Below are 25,306 nucleotides of genomic sequence, written 5' to 3'. Positions count from 1 at the left end.
TCACCACAGACCGTAGGGACATCACCCTTCTAGTGGTGTATGTCATACACAGCTTAATATTCAGACATTTTAATTGATCCACGTCCATCATTTACTGATTAATGTCCTCCTGAGCCTCAGAACTTTACTCCTCAAGAGCCCCATACCCCTCCCACCGTAGGACTCCACCCTTTAAGTGACCCGTAGCCCATGCCACCTAGAAACTCCAATCTTTGAGTGATCAGCTTTCCCCGATAGATCGCATTTCCAAATCTGTCCACTCCTTAATCGCTGGCCTCCACGACCACTGCAGGTCCTCTGTGTTCACTTCAGCTCTTCTCACACCCCTCTCTACTTACTCCTCTTGACTGCCTACCAGAAGTAACCTCCACTAATCTAATCACAGCCCCACAGTTTAAGGTGCAACAAATGCCAGTCTTGATGCCCTGCTCTTGGATCATACCATCTTCCTCTAGTGGATCCAAACCTTTGCCAGAAGGCAGCAGACTTTTTCTCTCCCCCCACCAATTCTCAAACCCACCATCCCTGGAACCCCTGAAACCTTCTTAAGAAAGATTTCTTCCATCCCTGAACCTGCCCTACCAGTCACCCCAACTCTGGTCTTCTGTGAACAGGAATGATCGATCCAATCCATGAACCATCTCCCCGATCAGTCGCTTTCCATCGATCACAGACTAACTACTCACTGACGTTGAAAAGGTCTTTCACATACGAATCTCAGAGTGAGATATCACCACAACCAGAAAATGAGGTACCCTGGGGTGAGATATTTCCTGGGTGTAAATGCCTCCTATTCCAAACGTGGAAATGAGGCATACCTTGGCATGGTTATTCAAGCACCAAATGTCATATGTTTTTCCTTTCTCCTGGACTATTTTCACTGATAAGCTTGAGAAGTTCGACCAGCGCCCTGTAAGTACCTTCACAACATTCATGAGTGAAGAGCGCTGGCCCTCAAAGCACGACAACTTTCCACCAGTTCAGCGAGGCTCAGATCACTACGACGGATCAGGGATCTGTTCTCTACAAAACATTGAGGGCCACATTTGTCATGTAGTTGCGTCGCACTTAAACCACACAACAGGGTGCATGCACAATACAACAAATAGGCGTGAAATATCAAGCCACGCAAGGCCATCTTGCGTGGCCCACAGTGTCTTGATACATCTGAGTTACACAACAAAGTGCCAATTGCTGTATTGCATTAGTCTGCCCCGGGGAAGCTTTCCATGGGTGGGGCGTGGGTGCTCCCATGTGACACCCACGGGTTTTAACGCACTCCTAGATTTACCAGAAGCGGTAGACCTGGGAAGAGGCCAAAACTGCTAGCCCTCCCAGGTGAGGCGTAGCGAGAGGAACTATGTCTGTTTCTCCCCAATTTTTCCTCCTTCTATGTGCGCTGCACTCTGTGGCACACATGCAAAGAGGGAAATGCCTCCATGGATTGTTTTTGTGCAGGAAGGTTGACCTTCCTGCAGAAAAATAATCCTACTTCCAAAGCAGGAACGCTTGTACCAAGGTGCGAGGGTGCCTGTGTTGGTGCTACGCGGCACATTGTGAGCCGGTGCTGGGAAAACAGGGGAAAAGAACCATATATTGCTAAATACGGTGCATTGCTGCCCTTTCCCTGCCACGCCGCGCACAGCACTGCATGCCTTTTTGATTAATGGGCCCCTAGAAGCCTGGTTGCTTTGATCACACCCTCTTTTTAAATCTGGCCTTTGAGACCCACCTGCAGCTTGCTTTATGGTGCAACGGGTCCGTGCACTTTACCCGCTGGCTCCCTTCCCTGTAAGACCCACCTGCAGCTTGCTTTATGGTGCAACGGGTCCGCGCACTTTACCTGCTGACTCCCTTCCCTGTGAGACCCACCTGCAGCTTGCTTTCTGGTGAAAGGCTCAGCACACTTTACCCGCTGGCTCCCTTCCCTGTAAGACCCACCTGCAGCTTGCTTTATGGTGCAATGGGTCCGCGCACTTTACCCGCTGGCTCCCTTCCCTGTGAGACCCACCTGCAGCTTGCTTTATGGTGCAAGGCTCAGCGCACTTTACCCGCTGGCTCCCTTCCCTGTGAGACCCATCTGCAGCTTGCTTTATGGTGCAACGGGTCAGCGCACTTTACCCGCTGGCTCCCTTCCCTGTAAGACCCATCTGCAGCTTGCTTTATGGTGCAAGGCTCAGCACACTTTACCCGCTGGCTCCCTTCCCTGTAAGACCCACCTGCAGCTTGCTTTATGGTGCAACGGGTCCGCGCACTTTACCTGCTGACTCCCTTCCCTGTGAGACCCACCTGCAGCTTGCTTTATGGTGAAAGGCTCAGCACACTTTACCCGCTGGCTCCCTTCCCTGTAAGACCCACCTGCAGCTTGCTTTATGGTGCAATGGGTCCGCGCACTTTACCCGCTGGCTCCCTTCCCTGTGAGACCCACCTGCAGCTTGCTTTATGGTGCAAGGCTCAGCGCACTTTACCCGCTGGCTCCCTTCCCTGTGAGACCCATCTGCAGCTTGCTTTATGGTGCAACGGGTCAGCGCACTTTACCCGCTGACTCCCTTCCCTGTGAGACCCACCTGCAGCTTGCTTTATGGTGCAACGGGTCTGCGCACTTTACCTGCTGACTCCCTTCCCTGTGAGACCCACCTGCAGCTTGCTTTATGGTGCAAGGCTCAGCGCACTTTACCCGCTGGCTCCCTTCCCTGTAAAACCCACCTGCAGCTTGCTTTATGGTGCAAGGCTCAGCGCACTTTACCTGCTGGCTCCCTTCCCTGTAAGACCCACCTGCAGCTTTCTTTATGGTGCAAGGCTCAGCGCACTTTACCCGCTGGCTCCCTTCCCTGTAAGACCCACCTGCAGCTTGCTTTATGGTGCAAGGCTCAGCACACTTTACCTGCTGGCTCCCTTCCCTGCAAGACCCACCTGCAGCTTGCTTTATGGTGCAAGGCTCAGCGCACTTTACCCGCTGGCTCCCTTCCCTGTAAGACCCACCTGCGGTATGTAACTGTTACCACGGATTTTTTAGCACACATACCGTCACCACGCATACATTTACAACGCTGGTCATTTTACAACGCATACCTTTATATCGCAATACACTACAACGCACATACTATTACAACGCATACCATTACATCGTAAGTATTATTATAGGTAAGTTTAACATTTTTTAGTGCTATTTGGTTATGGGGTACAGGGGTATTTTTAGGTTTTAGGGCTGGGTTTGGGTTTTGGGGTACAGGGGTATTTTTAGGTTTTAGGGCTGGGTTTGGGTTTTGGGGTACAGGGGTATTTTTAAGTTTTAGGGCTGGGTATGGGTTTTGGGGTACAGGGGTATTTATAGGTTTTAGGGCTGGGTATGGGTTTTGGGGTACAGGGGTATTTTTAGGTTTTAGGGCTGGGTATGGGTTTTGGGGTACACAGGTATTTTTAGGTTTTAGGGCTGGGTTTGGGTTTTGGGGTACAGGGGTATTTTTAGGTTTTAGGGCTGGGTATGGGTTTTGGGGTACAGGGGTATTTTTAGGTTTTAGGGCTGGGTATGGGTTTTGGGGTACAGGGGTATTTTTAGGTTTAGGGCTGGGTATGGGTTTTGGGGTACAGGGGTATTTTTAGGTTTTAGGGCTGGGTATGGGTTTTGGGGTACAGGGGTATTTTTAGGTTTTAGGGCTGGGTATGGGTTTTGGGGTACAGGGGTATTTTTAGGTTTTAGGGCTGGTAATGGGTTTTGGGGTACAGGGGTATTTTTAGGTTTTAGGGCTGGGTTTGGGTTTTGGGGTACAGGGGTATTTTTAGGTTTTAGGGCTGTGTTTGGGTTTTGGGGTACAGGGGTATTTTTAGGTTTTAGGGCTGGGTTTGGGTTTTTGGGTACAGGGGTATTTTTCGGTTTTAGGGCTGGGTTTGGGTTTTGGGGTACAGGGGTATTTTTAGGTTTTAGGGCTGGGTATGGGTTTTGGGGTACAGGGGTATTTTTAGGTTTTAGGGCTGGGTATGGGTTTTGGGGTACAGGGGTATTTTTAGGTTTTAGGGCTGGGTATGGGTTTTGGGGTACAGGGGTATTTTTTATATATATTTACAAATATTACAATTAAAATTAATTTCATTAATATAATTATTTAATGATTAGATAATGATTAATTAAATTAAATATTACAAAAATAATTATTTAAAATATAATAATGAATAATTAAATTAAATATTACATAAATACTTTTTTTAAATATATATATACTTACCTATACTTACGTTGTAATGGTATGCGTTGTAATAGTATGTGCGTTGTAGTGTATTGCGTTGTAAGGGTATCCGTTGTAACATGACCTGCGTTGTAAAAAATCCGTGGTAATGGTATGCGTGCTAAAAGTACGCGTGGTAACGTCATATATCCCCCACCTGCAGCTTGCTTTAAGGTGCAAGGCTCAGCGCACTTTACCCGCTGGCTCCCTTCCCTGTAAGACCCACCTTGAGCTTGCTTTATGGTGCAAGGCTCAGCGCACTTTACCCGCTGGCTCCCTTCCCTGTAAGACCCACCTGCAGCTTGCTTTATGGTGCAACGCGTCCGCGCACTTTACCCGCTGGCTCCCTTCCCTGTGAGTGATTGCACAAAGACACTGCACTTGTTTACATCTGTCTACAATAGTTCCTTTCTTTTCAGTGACAAAGCTGGTTCAATGTGGGCTTCATTTTTAAATACTGGTTATTTATTTAGCCTGCACGTTGGGAGCCCAGTTAGAGGGTGATTTATTTTCCTTTCCTTCTTAAAACTGCTGAACTAAAGAGCTTACTTGCAATCAGAGGGGCCATATTTGGTGGTGATTTACTCTTGTCTCCTTCACAAATAATAATAATAATAAAATGTTTGGCACAACTGAAAGGATTAGTATTACCAAAATATGTCACTCCTAAAGTGGCAGCCTCAGTGAATGTTACCTAATTTGTAAATAAAATGTAAAAGCTACAACAGTCACGTTAAAGTAACCATGGCTTTTTTTTCATTGTTTGATTTTGTTGAATAGGCTTGAATTTAAAAAAAACAACACAGCAGCAAAGGTCAGACCTATTAGCTTTGCCAGTGCTTATTTTATGATTGTTGTTTCCTTCCATTACCATCGATTTTCTGTGCCTAGATTTGGTTCACTCCGTTTAGTGTTCAGTACAAATGATAAATAAAGAAATAAAAAAAAGTGTTCTTTATAAATGGAATTATGCACTCGCCATCTCAGAGCCCCCCGCTAGCTTGGCGAGTGCGCCCCAAATGTGCGGCTTGTCGCTGGCGTCAAGGACAGGTCTGCGCGTGCCGGCACCATGACATGCAGGGGGGAAGCTGTGGCGTTCATGAGAACTCTCACCACAACCCCTATTGGGTCAAGGATCGGAAATCTGAGCAGGGGGTGTTCACCGGATCCGGTAATTACTGGGTGCATTAAATATCTCCCCCTCTGTAAAACCTGCCAGAACCGAACAGGGAAAAGTGTATGATATTTGCCAGACCATGTGTACTTTGTGCATTCAACACCAAAATCTGCATATTATTCCCCACAGGAAGAAGACGCCGATAGCGGAGCACCCCGAGAGCATCATGGGGTTCAGGACACTCCTTCTCACCCTTGGCATCATGTTCGCCATCTTGGAAAGCGCCAGTTCCGCCCCCAGTGACGTCAACAGTAAGTGACCCGGCACAGAGCCCAACAGTGGGGGAGGGGGGTTACTTCATGCATGCATAGCTAGTAATGTTATTCCCCATTTCTGGTGATCTGCAACCCTGGTACCCATTTATAAGAAAGGGGACTGTAGTTATCCTTCTAATAAGGCCTATTTCCCTTTCGATGGAGCAGGCAAAATTCTCAGCAAAATTGTAACCAATGGACTCCCAGGCTGGGTGGACGAGGTCAATATTCTAACCAGGGTGCAGGCTGGCTTCAGGTCAAGGGTCGGAACAATCCATCAAACCATCTGGTTTTTCATGAGATGCTACAAATATGCTGTAATCAAAAAGCAAAAGGGTATCCAACATTCATTGATTTGAAGTCAGTATTTGACCGTGCTGAGGGTACAAGGTTGTGGCAGTCGCTGGTAACACAGGGGAGAGGGGGTAGGGTTTCTGTTTTATGATTAACAACGGCTCTTCACACCGGCGACACGGCCAACCTCAGGTATGGACCATTAGGCAGGGGCGTAGCTAGAGCTTATGGCACCCAGGGCTATCCCTCAGATTGCCGCCCATTGGCTATTTTTTTTATATATCCTTGTGTGGGGTGGGGTTCCTTATGTAGTGTTCCTGAGAAGTTGTTGCGGTGTGCGTGCGCAAATGCTTTATGCATGGCCTCCGGGATAAGCCTGACTGCTCGTGCCAAGCTACCAAGGGGGTGAACTGGGGTTATCTTTGGCGTGTAACTCTCTTGCCCTGACTAGAGTGGTGGTCTCTGCCTGGCTTTGGCACAAGCCTTAGCCAACCAGAGATCCTATTTCTCACAGGCATTATAAGGTATGTGGTGGACACTGGCAAGTTGAGATGTCCAACTACATAATGGCTGCCCCAAACCTGGTCATGTTTGGTATCAAACATGTTGGAGCCATGCAACTACACCGATACCAGTGATATGTGCATGATACCATGTACTGGGGGGCTCCTTAGATGACCCCCCCAATACCTAACTGTGTAGCCTTACAGGGTCTGAGTGCCTCCCACACGGCTGCTGACCCTAGACACTGTTCTGCCCCCTGTTGATGAGCTTAGCTCAGGCAGGGGAAGCTGAACAAAGGATTTTCATGCAAAGGAAAGGTGCGATCAACTCTCCTTTAGAATTAGGTAGGGTTGGGTGACTTCTGCGCACCACCAAGCAGCCTTAAAGTGCACATTTGGTACTCTCCTTCATGAACCAGTTTAGCCCAGGTCAGGAGCACTGGGCTTCGCTCTGGCATGAATCTACAAAAAGGACAGAGGAGTGTTTACCTCCCTGTCCAGCTCCTCCCTAAGAAGGTGACCAGAGCTCCTCCGGGTGATCACTTCATTCTGCCATGTTGAATTTTGGCCCTTGAGAGTATCTGACTGGCTAGGCCAGCTGAGTAGCGACCCTGAGCCCCTCTGATAGACGGGTCATCTCAGAAGAGGTCCTTCCTTATTTTAGGGTTACCCTGAGGGTAGGTCCTTAGATTTGTCCCAAAAACTACTTCAAGATCCAACTGCCTGTCATCTGAAGACTGTCCAAAGACTCTTCTGCTGGTGGACCCCGGAAATCAAGACTGCTTCGTGGGAAGATTCCTGCTGAATCTTCGTCCCTATGCTTCTTCAAGTTCTGCAACACGGTGGGCGTGCATCCTCTGAGTCACAAAGGACTCTGCCTGCATCCAAACCATAAAGAATCTCCCTTGAAGCGAAGGAGTCATTTAGCTGTATCCTAAGGCACCTCTATGACGAGAACCTGTTTGCTGATCCTGTTGTCACACGGATATCATCTGGCTCTGCAACACAGGCTGTAGTTTGTTGGTTCTCCAGAGGTCTGACAAGTCTTCCCTGCAACTGGGGTGAATGTAATCCCTCTCCAGCCGACATGAACCACTTCCCTGTGCACCTCATCTGTTTGCCATTTCCAAGGTTTGTTAGCTCACGTCACAAAAGATCTTCAAGCTCCGAGAAGCTTCAGCCTCCAGCTTTGCACAGCTCCAAGACTGACATCCTGCCTGCACCCTTTGCATCGTGGGCCTCCATCTTCTGTGTTCTGCTGAGGTTTCCATGAGACTTCCTGTGCCTGCTGCCAGAAGGTTTTCGAGGGGGATCCATCAATTACTGCCGGCTCTCAAGTGTGCTGAGGGCTGGCCCTGACTTACCCTTATTGGGTTAGTCCTACAGACCTAGCTGGTCTGCAACACAGCATCTTCTTCTACGAACCATTGTTTGTATTTGCCAATGCTTGTTGGTGGTCATACCAGCAAATAATCAACCTGCACTTGTCCACTGGAGTGGGACAGCTCGTGGAAGGCTCCTATGCTGCTGCATCATTGCCGGGTCTCCTCAGCTGCTGCTTCTACCTCACTGTTCTACAGCGTGAACCAAAGACTAGGGCTTGTATTGTGTTATTGTGCCTCCTGGTCACGTCCTGGGGGTGTGGACTCTGTCCCCTCTGTATTGAGGTTGTTTTCATGTGGATCCCACGCTCTGGTTCCACCGGCCTGATCCACGAGACTCTGTAGCTGATGATCAACCACGAACCTTCATTGGCGTCTACGGGCAGTTCCTACGCCACTTCATCCTTATGCACTTGGCTCCTGGAGTAGGTATCCTGGTTCCTGGGATATGTACGGGTGGGGTGGTGTAGCTCTCCAACCCTCCTTGATCCAGGTGGTTCCTTCTGGATCTCCACCTCCTTTCCAAAAGGCGGCATTTTTGTTTTTATGTCCTAAGTTGTTCGGTATGCCGTGGCTCAGTGGGTCTGGGCCTGTGGCTAGAGATGCATTTAGCTGGTAGACGTTGGTCAATTGATTTCCTCAACCATTCTTCAAATGCAGCCACAGCTTTATTTGGGTCTTCTAATGGTGGTGGGATGTTTTGTGCTAAAGCAGTTTGAAGCACACCCACGTCTAATTTATTCCAAGGACGGAGCATTTTCCGATGTCTGTTTATTGCATTCTTTGTAAGGGTATTTTGAATTGGGAATGAGAACATAACAGCTTTGTGGGCTGACCAAACAATTGGCATTGGTGGAAAACACTTTAGATGGTCATTATTAGAAAATATTCCATCCAACAAATGACCTGCTAAGTGTGTGTCGCCAGATACCCGCTGGGTAAGGCCCATGCTATTTGCGATGTCTATAAAATGTACCGCATCTCTGTCCAGAGGGTCCTCCAGGTGGACATTAAAAACACCCAGAAGCGTGAAATCTGGTGATTGAGACAAGACATCCAGAGAGGTACCAATATCCTTAAAAAAACTGGCCCGAGTGCCTGGTGGCCGATAGCATAGCAGGCCATTGAAGGTATGATTATCAATCATCAAGAAGGGATTCCAAATAGGGACCATTGTGCTGGGTGGTAAAGATCCCTTTCCAGGTGCAAGGAAACAGGGTAGTCAGCCCTCCTCCTCTTTTACCCACTCGGTCTTGCCTATATAATGTATACCCTAAAGGAACAGCCAACGTTAAATCAGGATCAGCGGAGGCGTCTCCCCAGGTCTCTGTAATAAATGCTACATTAATACCATGCCCTTCGATAAGTAGAGCAAATTCAGACGCATGTTTGCACAGTGATCGTGCATTGATAAGACTCCCTAAGTGGATAATTGTTTAAAATTAGCTGAAGACTGGGAACATTTTGGAATAATAAAAGGGCGTCCACAGGTTTCACAGTTAAAATGTGTCATACAAAGGTCAGTATTAATATCAATAAGTGCATTGCATTTACCATATTTGTTAAGAGCTCGTAATTGTTTCCCGTGTATGTGACCGTAGAGGCAGACTCAGGGTGAGGTCTTACACCGTCAGCATCCCTGGCCATAGGCACGGGCCAAGCGCAGACGGGCGCAGATGGGCTTGCCTTCGGTGCGCCGGCGGCGCACCCGCTGAACAAGGCCGCTCCGCGGCCGCTGTGCGACCGTGCTTAACTCCCCCCGGTGCACCATCAGAGGCGGGAAGGCACCCTGCAAACTTCCGGGCCAGAAAAATGTCCTGATGGCCAGGCGGAAGCGCAGTCACCACGTATTCCGGCTCCGTTACCAGCCCAGTGAGGTGCAAGTTCACTGAGGCTGAGTACGGGCGGATATAGGAGCAGCAACAGGAGATTTAAAAAACAAATAAAAGTTAGTCAGTTTCGATTCCCATGTTTTGGCAACATCCGCAATCCAACAGTAGAAACTGCCACAGTAAATTTTAACTTTCTGACGCCAAGCAATTCAGCCCCCCCTGAAAATTCCAATCAAGTAGTTTTAAAAAGTGGTTTAAAAAGACACAGAGTAAAATCAGGCAGCAATCGATTCAATCTTTCAGGAGCTCAGCTTCTTGGCCGCCAAAGCCTATATGCAATAGGAACCATCAGATTTCAAAATAGGAAAAAGAGGATTATTCATCGCAGAGACACAGGGTTCAATTACTCCCTGATACTCCAATTGGGTAAGAATCTCTTAACCAGGATGCCTTAGCGTCATGTTTAATTGGATATTGAGGCTGTGGTTGACGAGTAGAGCGTATGGGCACAACATGTAATGAGAATCCATGTCCTAACCAGTCTGGTTGCGGTATAAGGCAGGGGCCAAGGCAAGAGCCCACTCAGGAGCATATGCATACTAAGGAAGCTATTAACATGGTGGGCGGATTGCCACTGCCTGAACGGCAGTGTTGTTCCGCCTACCAAAACTCACCGCCGGACGGTCATTTACCCCGCCACATTACCATGGCGGGGTGTACCACGGCGGATCGAAAGTCCGTCTGTCGCTTTTCCCCCTGCAGGCAATCTTCATGATTGCCTGGCAGGCAGAAATGGCCCATAATATGGTGGCGGTGCCTTGCAGGCACCGCCATCCATATTATGAGGGGTGCAGTAGAATGCCTTTCAATGGTGAAGCCTCGGCCATGGAAAGGCATGCGGTCTTTGGCTTGGGGGGCCCATTGCGAGCCCCTGGGAGTTGGGGGGTGCACATGGTACCCCTCCTTCATTGGCATGCACAAGGTGGCAGGCACCGCGCGGTTCCTGTCACGTTGTGCATGCCAATAAACAAACCTGGTTTATAGTTTAGCATCCTTTCTTATTATTTTTACATTAAACACATCTCCCCTGAAGAAGGGCTAAGTCCCAAAATGCATCAGGATTTATACTACACAATGTGAACAGTGTACATGAGTGAAATGTAACCTGAGAACAGAAATGAAGATATAAACCAAATGCAAACATTGTGAACTAACAATGAAGATAATGCAACAAATGATAAACAGTCGAATTGGGGCAAGATAAACAACGTTTTACTGTTTTCATTTCATCAAGTGGATTCAAATTGCAGATTACCCTAGGAGACCACGTCTCAAGTGAGTGCCAGATGGGAACAGTGTTATTAATTTAACAGTGTATATTCGTCGATACTGTAACTTCTGCCATGCTGTAGAGGAGAGTCACCGCCCAACTCCTGTCCAAGAGGAGGGTTCTCATCATCTCATCATCATTTCTCCTTCTGGAACGAGGCTCTATATGGAGGTGGTTCGTCTCTCTTCACTTTCACGTCAAATGGGGGCTGCAGGTCCTGCTTGGGTTTCGTGGACTCACCCTGTCTGTGATCTTGCCGTCCTCCTTGGTCATACTGTTGATCAGGCGATTCCTGAAAGGAACGAGGAGAATGAGATTCAGCAACCTGAAACCACTCAAGAGTTTAAATTTTAGAGTGATCACAAAAATCATATCTACTTTCAAAAGCATCTTGTGGCGGTGAAACACCACGAAACCTAGGCTTATGTTGCTGCTTAGATTTGTCCCGTGTCTTTTTAGGAAAGACGGGATAACCCTCCTTTTCAGCAGGTGGCTTACCTTGAAACTGAGTAGAAGGGCACCCTTGCTAAAACGGAACATTTTCTCTCTGCCAGAATCTCACCTGCTGGTCTGGGGACAAACGCTGCCGCTTGGGATACCCTGCTGGTCTCCTCCGCCGCCGCTGCATGTTACCATCGGTGCACGGCCGCCGAGAGGGAAGACCACAACCCCCAGTGATCCCTGCGGGTGACCACGCCCACCACTCGTTTTGGCGCCAGGAGGCACATTTAAACATTGACAGGGCTACAGAGGAGCGGGCACCCTTGCTAAAACGGAACATTTTCTCTCTGCCAGAATCTCACCTGCTGGTCTGGGGACAAACGCTGCCGCTTGGGATACCCTGCTGGTCTCCTCCGCAGCCTCTGCATGTTACCATCGGTGCACGGCCGCCGAGAGGGAAGACCACAACCCCCAGTGATCCCTGCGGGTGACCACGCCCACCACTCGTTTTGGCGCCAGGAGGCGCATTTAAACATTGACAGGGCTACAGAGGAGCGGGCACCCTTGCTAAAACGGAACATTTTCTCTCTGCCAGAATCTCACCTGCTGGTCTGGGGACAAACGCTGCCGCTTGGGATACCCTGCTGGTCTCCTCCGCCGCCGCTGCACGTTACCATCGGTGCACGGCCGCCGAGAGGGGAGACCACAAGCCACAGTGATCCCTGTGGGTGACCACGCCCACCACTCGTTTTGGCGCCAGGAGGCGCATTTAAACATTGACAGGGCTACAGAGGAGCGGGCACCCTTGCTAAAACAGAACATTTTCTTTCTGCCAGAATCTCACCTGCTGGTCTGGGGACAAACGCTGCCGCTTGGGATACCCTGCTGTTCTCCTCCGCCGCCGCTGCACGTTACCATCGGTGCACGGCCGCCGAGAAGGGAGACCACAGCCCCCAGCGATCCCTGCGGGCGACCATGCCCACCACTCGTTTCGGCGCCAGGAGGCACATTTAAACATTGACAGGGCTACAGAGGAGCGGCACCCTTGCTAAAACGGAACATTTTCTCTCTGCCAGAATCTCACCTGCTGGTCTGGGGACAAACGCTGCCACTTGGGATACCCTGCTGATCTCCTCCGCCGCCGCTGCACGTTACCATCGGTGCACGCCCGCCGAGAGGGGAGACCACAACCCCCAGCGATCCCTGCGGGCGACCACGCTCACCACTCGTTTTGGCACCAGAAGGCGCATTTAAACATTGATAGGGTTCCTGCCTCGCGGGACGCGCACAGGACCGCGCCGGGCTAAGCCTGGGCAAAGGGCGGGCCCTCTGAGGCCCTCAGAGGACGAAGAGGTCGGGTCGGGTGCACCCCTATAACAACTTCTTTTCTTCATCAAGTAGGGTTTTTCTTATTTTTCTTTTTTTTTACCATCTTTGTATTGGTACTATATTAGAACGCTACTAGCCTTGTGCAATACTGTGCCATGTATATTGGGCCCCTGTAACATTCGTCCCTACTAACTATATCTATCATAGTATGTCTACCAGAGGTAGTAGAAGCAAGACTGCTGCGGGTGGGGCATCTGTGATTGGACCAATAGACAATTTCATAACAAGGACTAACAATGCTATTGAACTCAGCATCTCACTCCTTGAGCATAGGGTCTCGCATGATCTAGAAATTGCCAAACGTTCTTCTCTTGGGAGCATCAAATCAGCAAGAACCCCAGTCACCTCTAAAAACTTACACACAAGTTGTACTCGTGAAACCCGAGCTGACCTTCACACCCTACCCAATGAGGTTACCCTATCGGCATCCAATCCCCTAATTGACTCTGATCTGAGTAGCGATCTAGAAAGGACACCAGGCTTAAATATAGATTCCACTACAGAATTAGCAGTGGAAAGCAATGAGATAAATTTAAGAGTCAGGCAAGAGGGTGCTATTCGAAAGCAAACAAAACAAACAATCCAATCTGTTCCCTCTGCCGCTAGAAAACGTAATGCACCAAAAGGACAACACAAGAAAGGCATAACCAAGCATCTAAATGCTAATGGAATAAATCAACCTATAGAGACACTGAGCGAAGACACTCAGGGGATCCCCCATGTGCACACGGACAAGCCCGATGCAACCACAGCAAACGACCAATTAGTCGAAAGACTTGGCGACCTTTTAAGCATCTTTATGTCGCCAATCGAATCTAGGCTTGCCCGCATTGAAAAACAGCTCGAAGAACTAACAGTCTATAATAAAAAAGCTCTTAGTGCCGCTCCAAAAACTATTGCAGGCTTGAAGACAAGTACTAGTAATTCTTAACCCCCTCAACCGAAAGCTATCTCAGTTCCAGACTTTGTGGCAAAACCAAAACCCACCATCTCTATAAGTAAAGAAACTGTCCCAAATACATCTGTACCAACTAGTAGTTCTACTCCTAGCACTGACACGAACACCCATATCACAAACACGCAGACAGGGAAGACGCACACAACATCCCAAAGTGGAAGAAAGACACCTAACCAAACTAGTGACACGATGCCAACTTTTCAAAGGCCCCGGATGCCTCATGAACAGCCTTATAACTCAAGGCAGATTCCACCACGCATTACTCTGCCACCTGAGTGTGGGGCCTATGTGTTGGTTTTGGTTAATGTCCCAAAACTTAGGTTTGATCAAGATGAAACTTCCTCCTCATTGAAAAATAAGACCTTACACTGGTTAATAGCCAACTGCAATTTCCCAATGGAATGTTCAGGAGAAATTATTCATACCCAGAGAGTAGGATGGATAGGTCCTTTGAAGAAAAAGTTTGAGGGGGATTATATAACTGTTAATTTTAAGAATCCACAATGGGCCGAAAAAACATTGGCTAGGCTCCCCCCTCTACTTGGGAATTCAATACCACCCTTCTCCCTCTGGGCTATTTTTATAGACATCTGATTACAACCCATCCTAACATGGTAACCAATCCGACTACTCCTTTCCATGATCAATATCTGGCATCTGAAAGCAACTCCCCTTTCTCTCACCAGAACTCTAAATTCACCTACCCGAATGGTCCAGCACAATGGCATCAAGGCCAAATTCACTCACATTTGTTAACTCATCCCTACTTGTCCTCAATCCCACACTATGAGCACAGAGACATTCGATGGCGTCAAGTTGCCGCGGCATCAGCCAATTCTTATAGTATTCCGACCCATAATAGATTTAGCGCACTGTCCGGTTTGGACTTCAATGACTGACTGCATCATGTCCAGTTTAACGGGGTAAATGTACATACACCAAAGACGGGGGAACCACTAATATGTCAAACCTCAGATACACTGGAGAAAGACATAACACTTATTCCTGGTAAACACACTTCCACAGTTTTCTTGCAATGTTGGACGGGTGATTTGGCTATTCCATCACCAGTCCCTCCCAATCCTAGGACAACGGATAACTCAACGAAGATAGTAATTCCTCCTAGTCCTAATTTGCTCAGTTCCCAAGTACATTTTACATTTTGGAACATTGCCGGCCTGTTTGCTATACAGACAAACCCTAACTTCCTGAACCAGGTTAATCTGAGTAACATCATCTGCCTCCAGGAAACTTGGGCTATTGATCCAATACACATATTGGGATATAAGACTTTTTCTTCTGCAGCTAAAAAATCATCTTCTGGAAGATGTAGTGGTGGACTAGTCACCTATATTGCAAACACTCTACATAGTGAGGACATCCTCCCCCTAAAATTGGAAGAGAACTACCAGTTAATTGTCCTAAAGAGTACTAAACAAAAGATATATGTGATAGTAAATTTTTACAATAATCTGAATATAGTTGACTTGATCAACCTTCTTTCAGAGATTTCCCTAGCCCTTCAAGATCTACGAGCACAGTACATCAAGAAGTCATGTACAATAGTGTGGGGTGGTGACAGAGGCGTAGCTAGAGCTTCTGGCGCCCGGGGCTATCCCTCAGATTGCCGTTCATGACCGATAGCGGGAGGGGGAGAGGGGGGCTTGGGAAAAAAGGACATATTTGCTCCGGAGCCCCCAATGAAGTCAACCATTTAGCTTGGCTCTATCGCGCCAAAAACCTCCAGCTTGTTAATGATATATAGAAGTTCATTTCTCAAAAGGCCTAGAGACTTAGCGAAATCCCACACTGCTTTTGTGTTCTGACATTCTTGGCATGCTTTACGTCATAACGTTTGACATACTCCATTACTCCACCCCGTTATCATGTATTTTTAACCTCATTCCTCATCACCACATTCAGTACCTTCCAGCCTTGGTTGAGATCCCTAGCTATGTGCGTGCTCATCCATTTCTGGTGCTTTCCAGACGTTTTAAGATCTTCTTATAGTTTTGTGTTGCTCAAATGGGTGTAATTTATTATTTTTATAAGTTTCCATCACCCTCATTGCTTGATTTTGTTCACGCGGAAGTGTCACTCACCGTTGTTGAAATGTCACTCATAATACACTGAAATTTTAAAAATGTCACACACAGCAATCTGAAACCTAGGCAGCTATGCATAATGATGCTATTTATTTCAAAAAGACATATTGAGCAGTTTACTAAAAAGCAATTAGTTGATTACAGCACTGCGAACAGCGCCGCCACCAGCTATATTAACCTGAGGCTGAAAGTAAGTTTCATGGCTAGTCTGAGTAATTACATTACAATACAATGAGGCATGATGGGGGGGGGGTCAAGCCTCAAGAGAAGAGGTTGACTGAGGAACACATAGGCTAGAAATCTATGCTGTATTATTTCAAAAAGAAAATTTGAGACACTGAGCAGTATTAATCCTAAAGCTAAACGTAAGATCCATTCCCATCCAGACTGCCTCTTTGCATCCGGCTGTATCCCTAGCTGGGGATAACCCTCACAATCATGCTCTACGCTACAAGTTGTAGGAATCACACATCACCCTTATTAGCAGGCAGTAAATTTTAAGTGTGTGTAAACGCAGGATTTTAAACGTACCACTGTGGTTGGTTTTATTAAAAAGAATGTATTTCTACCCCACCTAACCCTGTTAGCAACATTGGGATAATGAAAACTTGGGGGAAAAATTAATTTCTAACCCATACCATGCAGTTTAGATGCAGCTCATTGATTGTGTTCTATATGTATATGTGTTGTATTAGGATTGTAACATAAACTTAGAGTAACAAAAGGATCTCTGTGACAAGAGCAGTAACCCCCTGAGCTTGCCACATAAAATGCAGTGCTAGTAATTTGCCACGATCCTCCAGGCGCTCAGCCGCACTCAGGCACTGCGCCAGATCCCTGGGGCCCCACTACGGCATGGAATGTCTGACATAATATCGACAGACAGAATATCGAACTACAAAAATATCGGAACAAAAATATCGACATCAAAAATATCGGAATCCTATCTTCATAAAGGTAAGTACAAAAATATCGAAAAAAATATCGTAGTACAAAAATATCGGAATTAAAAATATCGTTTTTTTAAATGTATTAATAATAATGTAAAAATAATTTTAAAATACATATAATTTTAAAAATATTAAATAAAAATATTAAAACAAAATTAAAACTAATACATATACATTTAAAATAAATAAAACACTTAATAATTTAATGTATTTTTTTATGTTATTTAATTGATTTAATGTAATATTTTTTTGTTTTTACCCTGTACACCTGTACCCCAAAAACCCAAAACTGACCCTGAACCCTAAAAATATCCCTGTACCCCAAAATCCCAAAACTGACCCTTATCCCTAAAAATACCCCTTTACCCAAAAACTGAAAACTGACCCTGAACCCTAAAAATACCCCTTTACCCAAAAACTGAAAACTGACCCTGAACCCTCAGTTTGCTCAGGGTGGTGGCAGCACCTTGCAAGAGCGCTTGGGATCGGTGTGGCAGACTGCGAGGGAATCTCTTCTGTCACTCGCTTCACGCTGGACTTTTCTCCTGACCTTTTTAAATATTTTTAAGAACACTCCCAATTGATTGCTAAATTGTACTGTATGTGTTTTTAAACCCCTACCTGGTGTACCGCTGTGTGCGTGTGCTTTTCACCGGTCCCCCTGGGCCCCGGTCCACCGCGGCTTGCCTGTGCCGATTGAAGTGGAGGGCCAGGTCGGGCGCCATTTTGGTAGTCCCGGTTCCCGGCTGGACTCGAGTTAGCGGTCCAGCTCGGGGAGGGGCTTGGGCTTTAAATAGAATAGCTGCTGGCGTGACTGCGCGTTTGCTCAGGGTGGTGGCAGCACCTTGCAAGAGCGCTTGGGATCGGTGTGGCAGACTGCGAGGGAATCTCTTCTGTCACTCGCTTCACGCTGGACTTTTCTCCTGACCTTTTTAAATATTTTTAAGAACACTCCCAATTGATTGCTAAATTGTACTGTATGTGTTTTTAAACCCCTACCTGGTGTACCGCTGTGTGCGTGTGCTTTTCACCGGTCCCCCTGGGCCCCGGTCCACCGCGGCTTGCCTGTGCCGATTGAAGTGGAGGGCCAGGTCGGGCGCCATTTTGGTAGTCCCGGTTCCCGGCTGGACTCGAGTTAGCGGTCCAGCTCGGGGAGGGGCTTGGGCTTTAAATAGAATAGCTGCTGGCGTGACTGCGCGTTTGCTCAGGGTGGTGGCAGCACTTTGCAAGAGCGCTTGGGATCGGTGTGGCAGACTGCGAGGGAATCTCTTCTGTCACTCGCTTCACGCTGGACTTTTCTCCTGACCTTTTTAAATATTTTTAAGAACACTCCCAATTGATTGCTAAATTGTACTGTATGTGTTTTTAAACCCCTACCTGGTGTACCGCTGTGTGCGTGTGCTTTTCACCGGTCCCCCTGGGCCCCGGTCCACCGCGGCTTGCCTGTGCCGATTGAAGTGGAGGGCCAGGTCGGGCGCCATTTTGGTAGTCCCGGTTCCCGGCTGGACTCGAGTTAGCGGTCCAGCTCGGGGAGGGGCTTGGGCTTTAAATAGAATAGCTGCTGGCGTGACTGCGCGTTTGCTCAGGGTGGTGGCAGCACCTTGCAAGAGCGCTTGGGATCGGTGTGGCAGACTGCGAGGGAATCTCTTCTGTCACTCGCTTCACGCTGGACTTTTCTCCTGACCTTTTTAAATATTTTTAAGAACACTCCCAATTGATTGCTAAATTGTACTGTATGTGTTTTTAAACCCCTACCTGGTGTACCGCTGTGTGCGTGTGCTTTTCACCGGTCCCCCTGGGCCCCGGTCCACCGCGGCTTGCCTGTGCCGATTGAAGTGGAGGGCCAGGTCGGGCGCCATTTTGGTAGTCCCGGTTCCCGGCTGGACTCGAGTTAGCGGTCCAGCTCGGGGATGGGCTTGGGCTTTAAATAGAATAGCTGCTGGCGTGACTGCGCGTTTGCTCAGGGTGGTGGCAGCACTTTGCAAGAGCGCTTGGGATCGGTGTGGCAGACTGCGAGGGAATCTCTTCTGTCACTCGCTTCACGCTGGACTTTTCTCCTGACCTTTTTAAATATTTTTAAGAACACTCCCAATTGATTGCTAAATTGTACTGTATGTGTTTTTAAACCCCTACCTAACTCGAGTCCAGCTCGGGGAGGGGCTTGGGCTTTAAATAGAATAGCTGCTGGCGTGACTGCGCGTTTGCTCAGGGTGGTGGCAGCACCTTGCAAGAGCGCTTGGGATCGGTGAGGGGCTTGGGCTTTAAATAGCGATGTGCCCTCGAGCGCGCAGCGGTCGCGCGCAGCGGGCACGCCGTCTGCGCGCCGAAGGAGCGCCAAAGGAGGGCCCGTCTGTGCCCGTCCGTGCCTCGGACGGGCCCAGGGCCTGTCACCCTGCCCGGCCTCCTTTGGTGCCAACTAGCTCAGCGACGCGGCAATACTCGCGCGCTGATCTTCTGAGACTTGCCCCTCACAGCAAGGGCCTGCCTTGCATGCGTGCAAACCTAGCCAATGTTCTGGGCAGATGTACTACGTGTGCATTTCAGCCACAACCCTTTCCCCCCCCACGTTCAGTCAGCAACGCCACCACTACTAACATCAGGGCGGGACTGATTAATGCAAGATCGGCGGTTAAGCATGTGGCCGATATTTTTGAACTACTCTCGGACGGCCAACTGGAGCTGCTGTTCCTCACGGAGACTTGGATGACTTGTACCTCCGCTCCTAGTGTCGAACTTGCGGTCCCCAGGGGGTTCAAGATAGCTAGAGTAGATCGCCCCCTGGGTAGAGGGGGCGGACTAGCAGTGGTGTTCAAGGAGGGATGGAGTTTCGAAACTGAGCCTCTGACTGAGAGTCTAGGGGGTGAGGCTCTCCACTTCTCCATTAAAACCTCTCCCCACTTTACCTTAGGTGGATCTTTGATTTACAGGCCCCCGGGCCCGGCCACCCAATTCCTAAATTCCTTAGAGGAATATTTAGTGCCACGGGCCTTAGGTTTTCCTAAGTTTCTTTTGGTCGGTGACCTAAATGTTCACATGGATGCCCCTGATTCCTCCGAAGCTCGCAGGCTTGGGGAAATTCTTGAGCTTGCCCAGTTAATACAATGGGTCTCGGGTCCTAAGCACGCGGGTGGCCATCTACTTGACCTGGTGTGCACGAATTTCCCCATCCAGTCAGTGTTTGTGGAAAAAACATCCTGGTCTGACCATGACTTGGTCAGGTTCAGCTGGGAGTTGGCAGAGCCCAGCCCCCCGCCCCCTACATGTCATCGTCAAAAAATTAATCTACCCGCGTTTAGACTTGCCCTGTCTAACACTCGTCCACAACTTAAGGGATGTTTGGACGAAGCGGTGGGGGAGTTTAATGAATGGATAAGGCAGGCGGCGACTGCCTCTACTAAACAAACTATGCTGACTAGAGCCAGACGTGCGCCCTCCCAACCCTGGTTTTCCCCTGAATTAAGAGAGATGAAACAGGGCTGCAAAAAATTAGAACTTTTATGGAGGAGAGAGTACAGCCCCGAGGCTAAATCCGCCCTACGACTTGCTCAAAAAGACTACTATGCAGCCATTAGGGATGCAAAAGGTAACTATTATGCTGGGCGCATTAACAAGGCCAATAACAACAGCAGAGAGATCTTTGCGATTGTCAAAAGCTTTGTGTCCCCTGTTGCGGAAGCTATGCCCCTCCCGTCCTCTGCGCAATGGTGCGAGGAGTTGTCCACTTTTTTTATAACCAAAATAGCGAAGATTCAGCAGGGCCTTTTAGAGGCACTTCCTGCCGACCGCTCTGTAGCTGGCCCCTGTTCACCCTCTCCCTCATTCCCTGGGCACCAATTTACCACCTTCGCACAAGTTGCGGAGGGTGATGTTCTCCATCTTCTCCAGTCCCTTAAATCGGGCTCTCCTGCCGACCCATGCCCCGCCCGAGTGCTCTCGGAGGTGGCGGATACAGTCTGCAGTGAGATCACGCAGATGGTGAACCTCTCCCTGGCCGCAGGCGCGGTTCCCCAGGTTTGGAAACACGCCAAACTCCTTCCACTCTTGAAGAAACCAGGACTGGATGTGTCGGCCCCGGGAAACTACCGACCCATCTCCCTTCTGCCTGCTCTCACGAAAATCTGTGAGAAGGCAGTTCTTCAACAAGTGGAGAGCTTTGTCGAAACATCTAATGCCCTCCACCCTGCCCAATCGGGCTTTAGGGCTGCTTATAGCACCGAGACGGCCCTGGTGGAGATGACCGAGGCTATTCGGGAGTGTCTAGACGGAGGTGGCAGAGCGGTCCTAATTTTATTGGACCTCTCTGCCGCTTTCGATACTGTCCCTTATGATCTCCTTCTCGGTCGGCTGTCTGACATTGGTATTGGGGGAGTGGTGCTGGAATGGCTGTCCTCTTTTTTATCTGATAGGACCCAGCACGTCTGGATGCCTCCGCATGCCTCGGAGCAAAAGCCTTTGCTTACAGGGGTCCCGCAGGGGTCCACACTTAGCCCCTTACTGTTCAATGTGTACATTACACCTTTGGTATACCTAGCTGAACAGTTTGGGGCTAAAATCTTAGGGTATGCTGATGACACCCAATTGTTGTTTACCTGGCCAGACGACAATCTGGACACGTCTACAGTTCACCTATGTCTGTCCTCAGTATTTCGCTGGTTAACACAGGCCCAGCTGAAGTGCAATGAGGACAAGTCCGAAGTGCTCTTTTATGGCTCTTTCCCCCCCTCATTTAAGAGCACACTTTGGCCTTCTAACATTCCTTGCCCAACAGAGATGGGGAGACCAGCAAAAAATCTGGGCATTTGGTTTACGGAGGATCTCAGATTTGAGCATCACATCAAAAAACTCACAGGCACCTGCTTTGCCACTCTGAAAATGCTCCGCAAATTTTTCCCCTTGCTCCCTAGGGAGGCCAGAGAGTCGGTTGCCAGAGCGCTCATACTGGCTCGCCTCGATTACGCGAATGCACTGTTCAGTGGCATTCCGGCATACCTGGTCAAGCGCCTCCAAATTATTCAGAATGCGGCTGTACGTTTATTATTTAACATCCCCAGGTGGAAGAGCGTTCGCACGGAGCTGCGCTCGCTTCACTGGCTTCCCGTAGCGCAACGTATTCTGTTTAAATCTTTGGTGTTGGCGTTTCGTGCAATTCATGACCAAGGCCCCTCGTACTTGAGAAAGAGATTCACAAGGTACATTCCGGCACGCACCCTGAGATCTGCCTCTCTGTTTAAACTGTCCCTTCCCCGTTTTAAACGTGCCAGACTGGGCGGTCAGTCACTGTCTGCTGTGGTGGCTCGGGCCTGGAATGCCCTCCCTCTCCATCTACGCTCCACGCCGACAGTGACTGCTTTCAAAAAACACCTGAAAACTCACCTATTCACGAGTGTAGGCTAGGAGGATCCCCCGATGTCTTGTTCTCTGCCGATCTGTCCCTTTCCCCGCACCAGGATACTCACCAGTAACAGAGCGCGCTACAAAACGGTTTATAACATAACATAACATAACCCTAAAAATACCCCTTTACCCAAGAACTGAAAACTGACCCTGAACCCTAAAAATACCCCTTTACCCAAAAACTGAAAACTGACCCAGAACCCTAAAAATACCCCTTTACCCAAGAACTGAAAACTGACCCTGAACCCTAAAAATACCCCTTTACCCAAAAACTGAAAACTGACCCTGAACCCTAAAAATACTCCTTTACCCAAAATTAATTAATATTATTTAATTACCAATTAATTATTAATTAACAATAACAATAAAGTAAATATATTAGCGCATTAGCTGTAATTAATTTAATTTAATAATTAATATTATTTTTCCCAATTAATTAATTAAGAATAACAAAAAATTATATATAAAAAAATTACTATAATTAATGTAATTAACTAATTAATATTAATTAATTACCAACTATTTAATAATTAAAAATATGTACAAAATTATATCAATTAATTAACTAATTAATATTAATTAATTACCAATTAATTATTAATTAAAATATGTACAAACATATATTAATTAATGAATTATTATTAAATTACTACCCACCCTATTCCCCTATAAACCCATAACCCGCTACAGAACATATTTATCAATTAATCAATTAATTAAAATTAATTAAAAATTATTTCTCAATTAATTAATTAATAATTCCTACTAATTAATAATTAATTTAACATAATTAAATTACTTCCCACCCTATTCCCCTATAAACCCACAACCCGCTACAGTAGTAAAAGACAATATTTAATTAAATTACATTAAAAATAAATAATAAAACATAATAAATACAATATAATATACACTAAATTTATTTAAAAATTGATATTAGTAACATCGAAGTTATTTATTTCGATATTATTGACATCGATATTTAAAACTTCGATATTACTGATATCATACTAATATCGATATTAAGACTGTCGAAATTACTTACCTTCAATATTTTGTCCCATCGATATTTAAACTTCGATATTATTGTATATCGATATTTAAAACTCGATATTTTGTCTGTGTACCTACGGCATGATGTCCCTTAGTCTCACTCACCTCACTGGCTAGGCAGCGGCACTGCCTCCGCACCCCGCTCCGGATCTCCCACCGCAAAGCAAGATGCAGGGTCTGCAGCCATCTGCTTCCATCTCGCTGGCCCCATCATCGCAATGAACAAACAGTTAGGCCTCCCGGCCTCGGCAACTCGATCACTGGCTGCAGAGGGGCAACGCCGTCGTCTCAGCCACACCCAGCCAGCCAATCCACTGTTTCCCGCCTGAAACACATTACGTGGGGGCCGCAGCTGACTGCGCCCGTCTCGCGTTTTTTGCACAAGTCACAGCCGCAAATGTGTGTGGGGGTGCACTGTACATGGCTCTCTGTAGGGGCACTGATGACCCATGACGGCGGCCTTTATAATTTAGTTGGGGACACTGACACAGTCTGTCAGTGTCCCCAAATAAATTATAAAGGTCACCATCATGGGTCAATAGTGCCACGTGGCCGCCGCCCAGAAAATAGTGCCGCCTGGGGCGGACCGCCCCCCCTAGCTACGCGGGTGGGTGGTGACTTCAAACTTCATCTATGTAGAAAGAACGATAGTGATAAGTGTGAAATTAACGAGGATGACAGCAATAGTAAAACACACTTCTTACACTCGATTGAAGGTGAGAAAATGAATGAGATTATAACAATATTGGAACTAGGTTTCGCCAATGAGCTAAAGACCTCCCCAGTAGCCTTTTCGCCAACATTTAATAACAGGGGTTTAACGAGCCTGATAGACTATGTACTGATTTCATCCTGTAAAGGCTCAAATATCTAATTATTTGAAGTAATTAAAAATCCATTGAGCGACCACTTCCCAAATACCATCGCCTTACGCGAATCAAAATCTAAAAAAAACCCCGATATAATGAACATCTTAGACCAGCAAGAGCTCAAAATAGGATCTTTGAATGGTTACACATTAAAATGGGGAAATATTGATAAAGTAGCTGCAACTGCAAAAATAGTCAGGCAAAGTCAGACAGACATAATAAACTGTCTCGACTATAGGACAAAACCTAGAGAAGTTCTGAATAGCTTTAACATCATTTCTCAAAACATAAAGAAAGAACTCACTAGATCACACAAACAAAAAAGTCAGGCGAAAAAAGGCTGGTTCAGTTCGGCTTGCACAAAAGCATATTCGAAATTAAAGGAAGCCCTAAGTAGGGGAAAGAGAGATAGAGGGTAGGTCATCAGACTAAGAAAAGAATACGCCTTAGCTTTAAAAACTAGAAAACAAAAGTTAAAAGCTGACCTATGGGAGCGTCTTAGTAGAAGTTCAGAATTAAAAGATAGCGCAACTTTCTGGCAAGTAATTAGATCTCCTTTTTTGACAGGCAGAGATGATTTACCATCCATCGATGTTGAGATTAGCGATCGTGAATAGGTGAATTATTTCTCTGAAGTTTTTAGTGATGGGAATATACGGGGTATGGACTACATAGATCCCCTGACCCAAGTCACCTACCCAATAACATTGCAGTTTTCACATGACGAGGTACAAAAAGCACTAAAATCCTCGAAATTAGGCAAAGCCCCAGGCCCAGATGGGGTCCCAGTGGACATTTTTAAACACGAATCAGATCTTTGGTCCCCGTTACTGACAAACGTCCTGAACGCTACTATAGTAGAGGGCCTAATAGAATCTTGGAAAACGTCGATACTAGTCCCTATATTCAAAAAAGGGGACCGAAATAGCCCATCTTGTTATAGACCTATCTCGCTCCTGGATTCGCTCGGGAAGATGGCAGGTCGGATTCTTCTCGACCGACTTCAGGACTGGACAACTAGTCAGAACATCATCTCGGTAATACAATATGGGTTCCGAGAGGGGCTAGGTACAGTAGACCAAGCATTAAACCTGTCTTTATTGGCAGGAAAATACGTGGAGGCCAAGGAAACTACGCTGCATATGGTGTACG

The 25,306-nt window shown here is 47.3% G+C and overlaps 1 protein-coding gene across 1 annotated transcript in view; it reads left to right on the top strand.

Annotated features, from left to right (window-relative positions):
- Positions 1-5,531: 5,531 nt before the first annotated feature.
- The window catches only part of LOC147725698 (uncharacterized), a 191,106-nt gene continuing 171,331 nt past the window's right edge, over positions 5,532-25,306 (top strand). Inside the window, exon 1 of the mRNA XM_086964375.1 lies at positions 5,532-5,651. Coding sequence (XP_086820501.1) covers positions 5,567-5,651 — 85 coding nt within the window. The 5' untranslated portion in view covers positions 5,532-5,566. The remainder of the gene's footprint in view (positions 5,652-25,306) is intronic.

The sequence above is a fragment of the Lissotriton vulgaris genome, chromosome 3_2 (genome assembly GCF_964263255.1).
Source record: "Lissotriton vulgaris chromosome 3_2, aLisVul1.2, whole genome shotgun sequence".
In the NCBI taxonomy this organism is placed as follows: domain Eukaryota; kingdom Metazoa; phylum Chordata; class Amphibia; order Caudata; family Salamandridae; genus Lissotriton; species Lissotriton vulgaris.
The sequence above is the reverse complement of the archived record's forward strand: the minus strand, read 5'-3'. Positions and strand labels throughout refer to the sequence as shown.